Here is a 13,330-nt window from a genome sequence, read left to right on the forward strand (position 1 = left end):
ATTGGGAATCCTCCTACTATATCATATAGTCAACTCTTACCCTAAACCAACCCTCACCACATCGACAAAGCCACCATTCTTGTGGCCCACCTATATGATGTATCTTTGTGGATGAGCCAAAGGAGGCCTTTGCCTTTTTTCAAAGCCATAAACCTAAAAATGAGGAGGATGACCTTGATGAGCTCTCAGAGAAGGAACCCTGGTGAAGAATCCTCGCAAAAAGAGAATTAAGGCCCTTCATCTAACATTTTGGGAAATAGAGAAAATCCCCCAAAGCCAAACCCGCCCACCTCTCCAACCGATCCCCACCCATATCGTCAACCTATCCACAACATTGTCCATTGGAACTCCTACCTAATTCACCACTCAACCCCTTAAACTTGACCTATAAGCCCCCTTATTAACCACATCCACACAAGCCCCCTATCCTTGAGTCATTCCACGACGAGAGGTTAGGTCTCAATGTATGAGGAACCACCGTAAGCCACTGAAGAGATGACATGAAGAACCCACAACCATAAGCCCCTCATCCTCAAATCATTCCATGAGGGTTCAGATCTCAATGAGGAACCATCGTAAGCCACTATAGATGACATGAAAAACCCAGGGGGTATCCTTGCCTAACCATGAACATCAGCTCACACCCTTTGACCAGATCTCACATTCCAAGGTAGCTTCCATAGCCACATGGACACACCCTTTGACATGGTAAAAATTTATCTACTAGTGAACCAACAAATGGATTCTTTATTTACCTAGTGGAAGATTGACCACTCGTGCAACACCAGAGGAGGCTTGCACTTTATCAATTCTAGGGACTACCTAGCAATGATAGGATTCCAACACAAGTGGTGCACACGCCCTATCTCCTTAGCGATCACCAAATGTGGCAGGAGTACATGGCTACACCCAAAGAAATCCACACCGACCCCAAGTTCATGCCAATCAAAAGAGGTGTTCTTGATGTAAGTTCTTATGTATGGAAGGAAAAGGCCAAATTCTTACAACTTCTCGTTACAACCATGGAGATGTGGCTTCAAATGAAAAACTTCAATAACCTCTACTATGCCAACGTGCATGACCCCACCACTATCCTAGCTACATGTGGGTTCTTCTAGCTCATGATCATCCTCATCCTCATCCTCGGGGAGGTTCCCAAGAACCAATGTATAAGCAAAGTGTAGAGGTGGTCTTCGATATGTCAATGAAGGTCTTGACTTCTTCCATTATTAGCTAGACCTTTACGGCATGGTCAGTTTTGAAAACAAGGCCAGAATTATCACTTTTGAAAAATGTCTAAATACATGGTTTTGGAAGCCCTTTTGAGATTATACACCAATCCAATTCATGGGTTTACCGTCGTAAGTGATTTTTCTCATCTTTTTGTGAGACTAGCCCAATTCTTTATGGACCCACTTTTAATACACAACCCTTGTTCATCAAGGATACTGCACAAAAGCTACATGATTAAAAAAAGGATTGACATTAGCAGATGTAAAGTGTGGAAGAAAGTAGAGTGTTGGAGTTTTCACTAGGATAATCTTCTACATGGGCCCATATTTTGCCCAATGCCCATGCATGCCACCTATAATATATACACAGGACCTATATATAATAGAAACATAATGGAAACATTATGTTAGCATTTCTCTTCTAAGGCATGTCTTCATGAATACTTCAAACCTTAGAAAATTATTAAAATGATAAAAATAACCTTAAATATAATGGATAAATCACCATAAGTACAAGTATATCCAACACTATAATCCAAACACATTACAAATTTACAAAGTAGGTTACTACATGCAAGAAAACAATGATCTCGACTCATTATAAATTTCTCCGAAACCTTACATAGCATTTATTTAAGAGATAAGAGATAGATTTTTCATGATAAAAAATTTAGAATCTCTTTTTAGTTGTTGAGTCTTTGACACCCAAAATACGACAACAATGTGCTTATCTGGTGATTTACTTTAGTTATAGTAATAAATCAATGTCTCCACTAAAGTAATCGGTCAAGGATACATATCTAAATATTCCAATTTAGATAGAAAACCAACGTATATGAACCCTTGCTCATATTTGGATCATCTAGTGAGAAACGTCTAAAAAATAATGTTTATTATTATATAAAATGACTAGATATTCCACTTAAAACCTTATGAGATGTTTAAAATTACATGAAGTAGTCTCTTATTCTATAGTAATAAATATGGTTCAAAATTTATAAACTTTCATCTCAAACAAATTGCCTAAGATAGGTGTATATGTGATTGGCTCTCACAAAATGCACCAGCAAAGCATAGTATTGTACAGAACATGTGTGCAAGATTTGGTCCTAGTTTATGATTGTTTGATGAGCTATAAAAATTCTCCAAAAAAAAAGCTAAATATCTTATAATTTTCATTAAGACCTAAATTTTGGAGTTCTAATTGATTTTTGAGGCTAAGATGGGTTATATTACACTATATATATGTTTGTGAAGCAATGCATATCCAAAAACTTTGGAAAGTAATGAGATATCGGATAATTAAAACCTTTGATCCAAGTATAGTCCAAATAGCTTTGCATTACGATGGTAATTTTTCCTTCGAATTATTATGAAATTGAAAATCCTCGAGGTAGCCAATGTGATCCCAAAAAATCTCAATTTTCCTTTACTATGTACCTGATGATATGGAAAAAGAAACCTTTGATTTTCACTATCCATGTTTTCTAAATAATTCTAAAAAGTTGGTCATTAAACAGGACATAAATATGTCCATGGACACTTTTCTGTCCTACTAGCAAACTAGTGTTAACTAAAAAAACTAACAACAAACACCTAATAATAAACATTTAAAGAAAGAGAAAAGACACTAATAGTTTTGTGAAATGATATATTTTCTTTTCAAAGAAGTTACAATATTTAAAGTCTTTATAGACCATAGATGATAAGTTAAACGAAAAACATATAAAGTGATATGTGAATTTGGATGCCTAGTATTTAATTTATATACATGGTATCCAATTTAGATACTTAGTAATGATTTTAGATACTGAGTATCCAACAAATGGTACCAAGCATCCCAATTAGATACCTAGTAATCTAAAAAATGGACACTGAGCATTCCATTTATATACTAGTATCCAAAACAAGTAGATACTTGGTGTCTACTTATTATCCAAAACAAGTAGATACTTGGTGTCTACTTATTATCCAAAACAAGTAGATACTTGGTGTCTACTTATTATCCAAAACAAGTTGGTATCTAAATAGACTCTTGGTATCTAAATGTAGATATGAAGTACATAATTTAGATTCCTATTATTCATTTAAATATAAAATATTCAAAAAAGATACATGCTATCTAATTTACATACGTAATATCCAAATGGATTCTTAATATCATTTAAATATAAAATATTCAAAAAAGATACATGCTATCTAATTTACATACGTAATATCCAAATGGATTCTTAATATCAAATTTATATACATATGATGAAAATGAATGCTTACATAATATTTAAAAAAAAAACTTCTATCAAATTTACATACATAGTATCTAAATGGATACTTAATATCTAAATGAATACCAAGTATGTAAATAGATACCTAATATCTAATTTAGATACCTAGCTAGTATCCAATTTGGATACCTAGTATGTAAATAGATTCGCAGTTAACAAAATGATTTTAGGGTGCACATGTACATGGGGCATGGGCCTAGGCACATAGGGGCTTAGGGCACATTTAACACATTGTGGGATTTGGGCATATGGGGGTTTGGGGACTATAAAGTGATCAGCTCTACATTTTACCCTTTTGGTTTCATTAGATCATTATACACTTTATCTTCTTGGAGCTTATGTCCTAAGCTTTCATGGTGGCTACTCCCATGAGTGAGCAACACACATGTGTGTACTCCATACTAATGAGTGCAAGGCTGTGTCATGGCATACTTGAATATCCTTGTTCAATTAGAAATATTGACCAAAGTGAAGCCAATTTTTCTTTTTGTTGGTCATGCACATGACCACATAAATCAAATGTTTATTACATTCTCTAAAAAGTTGGCTCGCCCCATGATGTATTTACACTTGCGACTATGATGTCTTTGGCAGAAGGAGCTTATACTCCTAAGCCACTATTTGTGCATCTCAAGGAAACCATTGATTTTAGATTATTCATGCACGGAACTCACAAGGATCCATCTTACTACATTGAAAGAATTAATGACTTAAGCTTTTAACATGCCTTTTTGATAAAGCTTAAAGTAGATGGAAAGGTGTACTTGTTTGCAAAGCAACATTCAGAGTCTTTATAATGGGCACCAAAAGAAGGTCTAGCATTTCTAAAGTCTATTCCCCTAATAGTTATGCAAGCAGTTGTGATGGTGCCTTTACAAAATCTCAAGAAGCCAAAGATGTAGCCTTGTCAAAAAGAGAGGTCGACCATGATAAATGCATTGAGGAAGATAGAAAAATCAAAACAATATGCCGGGAACAAGATGTCACTTGGTGGGACACTTTTTTTTGAAGAGAAAATCTCTATTCTAAAAAGATTTCATAGGAAGGATTGGACTTTGACAGCACCATTTGTTTGTCCTTCTTCTCATGCATTGACAAAACAATAGCATAAGGAATTTTCTATTCCAAGTGAGATTGAGCCTATGATTTATCCCAAGCCATGCAAATTGTACATTGAAGCACTAATGTCTCGTGAAAGAAGGTAGTGCCTCACAAGATGTGGAATGGTACAAGACAAGATATTTTTATTGGTGCATTGGTTGCAACCTTGGCCAAGGATGATCCACTAGGCTATCCATTTTGGATTGTAAAAGTCCCGGGGGATTCAGAAGGGGAACCTTACGATATCACGTGAGTGTACACTAGGGGGATATTTTGCAGATGATGCATAAGCTTATACATTAGGGGTGGGGGCCCTTTTATGTTTTGGCTAATCTTAAATTTAAGTTAGGGGGGGTGGGAGGGGGGGGGTACCCGATGTAGAAATGACACACAAATACTCATTTGATAAGTCAGTCACACTGGGTGTTCATGAACTAAGCCCAAAACTAACACTAGGTCTCCTTCATTGATGGTGATTCTTATTGTTAATTATGTTAATCAAAGAACTAATCGTGGCTAATTAAAGGGGCTAATTAAAGGGGCTAATGTTTAGAGAAAATAAGAGAAAAGGCTATGGAAAAAGGTGTAAGAAATGTTCCATAGTAATGCATTCCTACAAGCAAATTAAGCATAACATGGCCACATGAGCACCACCACACCCACACCTATACCCTCTCACTCTTTCACTCTTTGATTTTGACCACAAGCTGGCTCTCCTAAGTTGTCCTTATTCTCTTTTGGCATTTGTAAATATTCACTCTATCTTTCTAGTACATTTTGCTTTGCACACTTTGCAAAATTGCCCAATCACCCAAAGACAAAGAGACTATCTATCAGAGGATTAAATAAAAAATGGAGTAATGGAAGGCTACATGGAGTCCCAATGTTGTAGATCCAAGAATATGGGTTTTAAGGGTGGTTCAAATCAAGGAACTGGAGATCCAACCTTGTAAGTCATGATATAAATAGTCTTCATAATATAAAACAAATATATCATTAAATCATTCTCTCTTTAATATAGGTTTACTATTTTATTCTAGTGTCTATAGTAGTGTAATATACATGTGTCTTTTCAATATTGCGACTGTGTGACCGCTATTTGAATAGTGAATTTCTTAATAGAACCCTTCATTCAAAATTTGTGATAGGAAGGAAGTCATGTGACCGCTATGTGTAAGTCTTGGGACAATCTATGAGAGACGATGACCCTAGAACTATCAAAGCAAAGATGTGCATTGAAGGACACCATTACAAATGCCTTAATACACTATGGATCAGCGGTGGTGAACCTAATAACTAAGGAAACCATGATAGATTTGGGCTTGGAAAAGATGTTATAAAGTAATTAGGTTAGTTGGCTTGCCAACAAAAGTAGAAATTACTTGCCCTCCCAAGTATGTGTACGCATGTGGCCTATCCCATGAGTGAGGGTTTTTCACACGGTTGACCATACTCACCCACGAATGTAACTTTAACCATATGTCTTCTTAACCATGGTGAAATGGAGCCAATTTTATCCCCAAAAATGGAGGGGGGAAATGGGGAAGAGCGGGAAAATGGGTTTCCTATCCTGCACAAGACTTTTGCCCTATCTTATGCCCTGTACTTTTGCCTCTTCAACCTCCATTGCCCTGGCAGGTAGCCTGCTAGTGTATATCATCGTACCTTCCAGTTCGAATATCTCCCACCTCCCGTTACCTCGAATATCCCTACTGGTATTTCAGCGTTGGAGTTTGCAGATTACTCTACTATTTGGGCCTGGAAGTTCAAATCTTTGCACTAAGGATTTTCGTCTACCAGTAGCAACTTCTGGAAGCTTGACTGTAGCCTGATCGGTGGGCTCCTGTAAGGTCTATTTCGAACCTACTTGCAGTATTATATTGCAATATGTGTATTATTTTTTGGTATTTTCTGTAAGCAGCATCCTCCGAGAAGCCTTTGTTCTTGTTTTGGCTTTCGCGTTCACACAGTTGGCCACATTACAAATTTAATAGAGAAATCTTTCTCCCCGCACCACAACTCTAGTCAACATTTTTGTTTCGCAGGGTGTTTTTTTTTAATCGCAAACCTCTTTTTCGATCCTTAACGAGTATTTGAGCTTTCACGATGCGACTCATCTGTGCCCGCTTCCACCACAGGTGTGTATTCCGTGATGCTGTAGATGAGCTTCTGCATCAATCAGATTGTATTATTCAATTTATCCAAAGATTGACCCTCATGTTTAGTCTTACAATAGCGATGATCTTCCACCAGTCTTTGAATATAAGCTGTGAACGTCTGCTTTCTTTTGTAAGCCCAAATTTCAATTTTTATTTTGTCCTGAATTGGAATCTTCTCACCATTCAATGAAACCTATGTCTATATTTTTGGATCTCAACTTTAACGTGAAGCAGAAATTTGTGGTGGCAGGTTGAGGGGATGCATACTGTGTGCCCTTACCTGCCCTGATCACTTGGCAGGGCTTGACTGTGTAGCCATGACGGCTTGCCTTTTATTTTGGAAACCCTATCGGCGTAGTTGATAGATATACCTGCCATGATTTGTCAGATAAATTTATTCATTGGATAGCCTTGGATGTCTTCTCATATATGGTTCAGCAATATTCTAGGCACCAAGATGCTAATTGGAGCGTGGCTATTTGAGTTTCAGACATAATATTGGCCTTCAATTCTTCTAAAATCAAGTTTCTGTACTTTTATGTTGATGTCTTATGAATTTTGAGGTATATAGAACAGTTCATTTCATTTGTTATATTCTGTTATGTGTAATGGAGATGGCTCATTTTGAGGTATATAGAACAGTTGGTTTCATTTGTTATATTCTGTTATGTGTAATGGAGATGGCTTATTAGATTTGTAAGTTACATTGTTCATTCCTATAGTTTATGAAGTCCAAGAAAGCGTTTGCTCTAATTTCTAATCGAATGCGACTATTTTTAGCCGGATAGTTAATTTGTAGAATAGACTGCCGAGCTTCCTACATATGAGAATGCAAATGGTCCGAAATTGGAAGGAATAGACGTGATGCTTTTCAACGGATAGGTTTGCAGGTTGCCTTATATACGAGTCCCTTAAATAGTCTAACCCTCATGGGTCTTAGAATAAATGCAATGATACTAAAGTATACATGTCATTATACATGTTACGTGCACCTCCTCAACACAGAGACCCAAAGTAGAACTCGTATGTACAAGTGTATCCACAAACAACGTGAAGAAGTGAAGCTGTATAGCCTTCTCCAACCCCTTCCGTAGTGTTGCACGAGAGTGGCTCCAACTTGTGACTGTTCACAAAACGTCCCCCTTCAACACTCCAGCAAAGTCAGAGTGTCGGGTCCTTCTTTTGGACAAGGAAACCTCTCGCTATATATTAATGCACTTGGATGCTGGCCATTAACTAGGAACAAAGAGGGCAAATGATTATGGAATTTCTGCAGTCCACGATCCTTTATTTGTTTGATGTTGATCATTATAACCCAATGCTTGCATTTCATCAATCTTTGGGAGTCTATGATCATCGAATCCTGCCATTTATTGTTGCCCATGAGTCTGATAGAGTAGGGGACTTGCCAGAGAGCCGGAAAATCCTTTCAAAAGCATGTTAAAAGACTTTCAAATGGCCACAGCTAGCTGTATATACCACCTTGGGCATTCCCATTCTTTACACAATTAACTGGCAATGACTCCATACTCTTTTGCAATCTTTTTAGTTCAAACCAGCCAGCTTTCAGCTAGGACTTGGCGCTATTAGTGTGCTCTCAGCCTGCTTGGCCTTATGTGTGGTTGACAAGGTGGGCTTGAGAATCATACTCCTTGTCTGCACGCTTCCATAATCACATTTGTAGCTGTATATCACCATACATGTCAACAGTTTTATGTCCATTTCATGCTTCATTTTGAACATGTTAATGATGATTTTGCTGTAATTTGTTCCTCATTTCCTTTACTTTACAACAGGTTTTGCTGCTACTGCAAATAATGCATTGAGAAGGCCTATGTTTCTACTTCAACTCACATGTTTTTGGTTGGAATTTGTTTACAGGTGCTATAATTTGTTACTAGTTGCTAGAGTAGCTGTAAGCTTCGAAAGGAGATTGTTGGCTTGAAGCAGCTCTGATTCTTCCATACTTTGCTCTAGGTTTTATGTCCATTTCATCCTTCATTTTGAACATGTTAATGATGGTTTTGCTGTAATTTTTTCCTCATTTTCTTTACTTTACAACAGGTTTTGCTGTCCATTTGAGATTATCTTGTTGGGCACCTTTTTTGTTATCTAGCCCTTTTATAGGAGTATGGAGAGGCATGATATTGTGATTGTGTTAGATGAGGGTGTGGCTGAAAATCATGTGTTGGGATATGTTCATCTTAAAACCGGTGGTACCTACTACAAGGACTTGAGAGAAGAGATCACCCTTGATAATCTCATCATAGATGAGTTTATATTTTTGGGAGGATCTAGGAAAATTCCAATAGGGGCCAAGCAAGAGGAGAGATGGATAGTTGATGCTGCAGAAGTAACCATCCAATTGAAAATGGAATATGATACACAAGGCAAACGCCAAAAAGTGGACTCAGTTGGAGATAGCAATAAAATGCAACCAAAGTGTACAGTGTCTCCAGATTTATGTATGCATGATCTTGCTCAAGGGTGTGAAAGCTACAATATGGTGGATGATTCGACTATGTGTGGTAGTGTTTCTAAGAATCGATTGAAGAGTCACCTTGCAACACCATCTGAGGTCAAAAAATGGCAGAGGGAGATTAAGATAGCCAAAGAAAAGTTAAGAGCAAAAGGCCGACATGATAGATTTGAGCTCATGTCAAAGGACAAGGATGGTAAAGCATTGTTTCAGATTTGGTGTGAGGAGTGTGATTGCTCTTATGGTCAAGGGGGTCCTGACACTTTGTATAATTACACACACTCACACATCAACTCAGCATCCCATATGAGGATTATTGGGTTATGTGAGCAAGAGAGCCATAGAAAAGACAACCTTGGTTCATTGGATGACATTATGGAATTAGGAAAAGAAAAAGTAAATGAAGCAATGTTGGAGGTTTCAACCTTTGCAAGTGAGAGTAATGTGGTGTTTCAACTAGTAACAGAGACTATTGGAGATTATAGCACTCTATCAAAAGTCTATATAAGCTGCATGCTAGATAACAAGTGGATACCACTATTTCCAAAGACAGGATCTCTACGACAATGCATGATTGAGCATATGAAATCCAAGCTACATATCACAAAGGCTAGTGGCATTGATTCTAGTAATCAAAAGTGAAGAGGGCTGGTGGTCGCCCATCCAAGGTGACAATTATAGATAAGAAGCAAAGAGATCTAAGTGGTTTTTTCAAGAAATGTTTCGCTAAAGGTAAAACTCACATGTTCTAGCTGTGTTTTCCATCAGTTTTGTATTTTCCAATTGAAAATTTTTTCTTATGCTCTATTGTAATGTTTTCTTATAGATAATGACACCTTGCAAACTGCCAATGCATCACGAAAGCCATCAGGTATTTCTCATATGCTTCTATTTTCAATCATTATTTCTGATTTTTTATAGAGATGTTAGGTGTAGCTAGTCATATGGCTTTTGGCTCTCTCTCCATTAGGCAAATTTTCAAGCTTCTATTTTCAATCACTGTTTCTGTTTTTTTATAGAGATGTTAGGTGTAGCTAGTCATATGGCTTTTGGCTCTCTCTCCATCAAGTCTATTGGGAACTTAACATATTCCTCCTTTGCTCACAGAGAGTAGCTTGCTTGCAACCTTGTGTTGGGGTTTTTGGCAAGGGTCATATAACTATGATGGGAATGTGGTTGACTTGAAGCCCTTTTTGGATGATAGTAAGGGAGGTGGCAAATGGCACAATGAGCCAGCAACTAAGGCAACAATTATGATGGGGACAACAGAGTTCATTGAAATTAATGGCACTTTCCGTCATAAGGATTGCAAGCGGATATGTTTGGAGGGAACATACTTTGATAATTTGCAATGTGGTGCATGTGCTACTATTCCTAAAGAACGAGACTTTCGCATGCGAGTGTATCGACAAATTCGATCTTCAGACACTCGTGGATCAAGAGACACAGGAGGTGGTAGACGGTTAGATTATTTGACTCATTTAAAGTTATTGAGAGTAGCAAAAACAAAGTCCACAATGGTTCGGGTATTGAAGAAGGAGATAGCATTCACAAGAACTGAAGTTGTTGCATTGAGCGTGAAGGTTAGAAGTCTTCGGGAGAGCACTATGGAAGCCATGGTGAGGAAAGATGTTAGAAAATTTTGTCAAGATATAATCAATGCTCATGAGCTAGGTCTGTTTGAGGGAAAGAAGGCATTGTGGAACTTCTTTGTTGACATTTCACAAAACATTTCAAGAGTAGGTCAAGGGAAGAGATATTCCAATACAACAAAGGAATTATTTGAGACTGTCAAGATATGGGGAGGGACAAGGTTGCATAATTTCTTATCACTAAACCTTGGAGGTCCACACATGTCCACCACAATGAGGTCCACAAGAAAAGCACTTTTCTTTCGAACTGGTTTACAAGAGGATATATTTCAACATGCAAGAGAAGTTTACACTTGTCACATGATGAAGAAAGGTATACCCTTGGGTAGTGTGCCAGTTCTTCTAGCTGAGGATGAAACAGTTGTGAAAAGAATGGTGAGATGGGTGGCACGTGATGATAATTTGGTTGGCTTTTGTGGTAAAAAGCTCGAACACACTTGCATTCCAGACTTTGTCGTGCAAGTTGGTGATGGTCAAGATGGATATCTTAGAGTTGTGGACGCTTTTCAACATAATGTGATTGCTCATTATGCAAGGGTATTGATAGTGAATCCTCTTCTTGAATGCTTGCCAAAGCTAGTTCTATTGGTGCAATTGACATGTAATAGGTTTGATTCCATGTTTGTTAGAGAACAGTGGGAGAGCATTCAGCTTTCTTGGAACATTTTTCTAAGGGATGTGGTAGGTCCATTGATAGGACATGCTTCAGATGGGGATAGTAGGCACAGAAAGTTGATGTTGCAAGATTACTCTTCTTGTCAAGGTCCCAGGTTGTGCATTCCTTGGAAGGGTTGGCCCTTTACAGCACACATCACATTTGATGGGAGTATCAGTGGTTTGCATGATCAAGACTGTAAGATTCCTCTCCAGCCTCTCAAAATGTCCAGCATATTTCCCTGTAATCAATTCCCTCTTCAGAAATATAAGAGATCTCGTCTCTGCCTGTTTTGACATAGAGAGAGAAAATATTCTAGAGAGAGAATATTCAAATTATGAATATTTTTGGATAGAAAAATAACTCATCTTATTAAAATAAGTTCCCCTGAAACAGAAATTCAAAAAGAACTTTCCAATGTGCAATTAGAATTAATTGAAAATGGATATGAAGGACCTTAGCCTAAGGGTCTAGATTTTCAGAAATTTTTGGATTATGGTCCAATTAAGGTTCCTATGGGCCAATAGCATCAATCCATGTGTAGGGAGGAGATAAATCCAATTTTGTAAAAGAAGATACCAAAAAATGAGTAAATGCTCACATAAGATGAAGAGTTGACTATGTACAAGGTTTATTAGTAAGAAACTATGAGTAATATAAAAAATATGAGATATTTTGGGTATCCAAAAATGAGTAAATGCTCACATAAGATGAAGAGTTGAAAATGTACAAGGTTTATTAGTAAGAAACTATGAGCAATATTAAAAATATGAGATATTTTGGGTATCCAAAAATGAGTAAATGCTCACATAAGATGAAGAGTTGAAAATGTACAAGGTTTATTAGTAAAAAACTATGAGCAATATTAAAAATATGAGATATTTTGGGTATAATGATTCCATTTTGACACATATGTAAGGAAGGGGAGTCCATTAAAGGAGGTGCATATTTCACATGCTTGAATGAGTTTTAAACTCAAAAAATGTGATATTTTTATCTCTTCTCTCTCTTGAACCAAACCAAATAAAAAAGGAACCAAACCGAATCAAAAAGGAACCAAACTAGGTCTAAATCTAGTCAAAATTCAACCAAACTGAAATTGGAAAATTCTAGAAATCAGTTAGCTTTGGTTAGAGCCTCCCTCTCCTATAAATAGAACATGAATCCTTTGAAAAAAAGGAGGAGAATTTTACTATTCTAGAACTATACTGAAATAATGCTAATATTTACTATTCTCTAAAATTCTCTCCAATTTGTAAGAAATTGGAACTTCCCTCTTTCTTCAATCTCCATTGGTGGCTCCATCAACATACTAAACCAATTGATTGGTTGGGGGCCTCTACCGTGAACAAAGAATCAAGCAATTTGTAAGGTAAGTGTGGTGAATTTTGATCTTTTCTATATTTTCTCAATGTTTCTCTCTTCTCAACCCCTATCAAGCTTGAGAAGCTTAATTGAAATGGTTTTTTTTGAATGCTATTGAAGTAATTAATAAATGATAGTAAAGAATTACATAAATTTTCATTTATGCTTAATTCTAATGGTTTTTATGTAATATCTCTCTCACACTCAAGAAATGGTCATACTCATGACCATTTCTCAATCCAAATGAAGCTTTTCATAAAGTTTTTCCTTAATCCAAGATTAATCTATGCTTAAGACCAAATTAATGGCTTTCCTTATGCTTTTAGTTTATGTATTTCATGAATATTGATGATTCAATCCATTATGGATTAATGATCCAATTGGGGATCATTCTAATTATTT

At 36.8% G+C, this 13,330-nt stretch overlaps 1 protein-coding gene and 1 long non-coding RNA gene across 2 annotated transcripts in view; both read left to right on the forward strand.

The window, feature by feature from the left end:
- Nucleotides 1-13,330, forward strand: part of LOC147637440 (uncharacterized) — a 125,262-nt gene that overhangs the window by 100,611 nt on the left and 11,321 nt on the right. Inside the window, exons 4-5 of the long non-coding RNA XR_015265987.1 lie at nucleotides 8,659-8,754; nucleotides 10,083-10,127. This is a non-coding gene — a long non-coding RNA (uncharacterized LOC147637440). The remainder of the gene's footprint in view (nucleotides 1-8,658; nucleotides 8,755-10,082; nucleotides 10,128-13,330) is intronic.
- On the forward strand, nucleotides 10,513-11,729 carry LOC147637442 (uncharacterized). The gene is made up of 2 exons (XM_086798827.1): nucleotides 10,513-11,589; nucleotides 11,679-11,729. Exons 1-2 carry the CDS (start codon nucleotides 10,513-10,515, stop codon nucleotides 11,727-11,729), a joined length of 1,128 nt encoding a protein of 375 aa, XP_086654953.1.

Source organism: Cibotium barometz, chromosome 6 (assembly GCF_041138505.1).
Source record: "Cibotium barometz isolate CiBa-2024 chromosome 6, ASM4113850v1, whole genome shotgun sequence".
NCBI lineage: Eukaryota > Viridiplantae > Streptophyta > Polypodiopsida > Cyatheales > Cibotiaceae > Cibotium > Cibotium barometz.

Coding starts and splice junctions, on each gene's coding strand:
- LOC147637442 (XM_086798827.1), top strand. CDS start 10,513: ATGGGGACAACAGAGTTCATTGAAATTAATGGCACTTTCCGTCATAAG. Junction 11,590..11,678: donor ACATTTTTCTAAGGGATGTG/GTAGGTCCATTG, acceptor TCAAGGTCCCAG/GTTGTGCATTCCTTGGAAGG.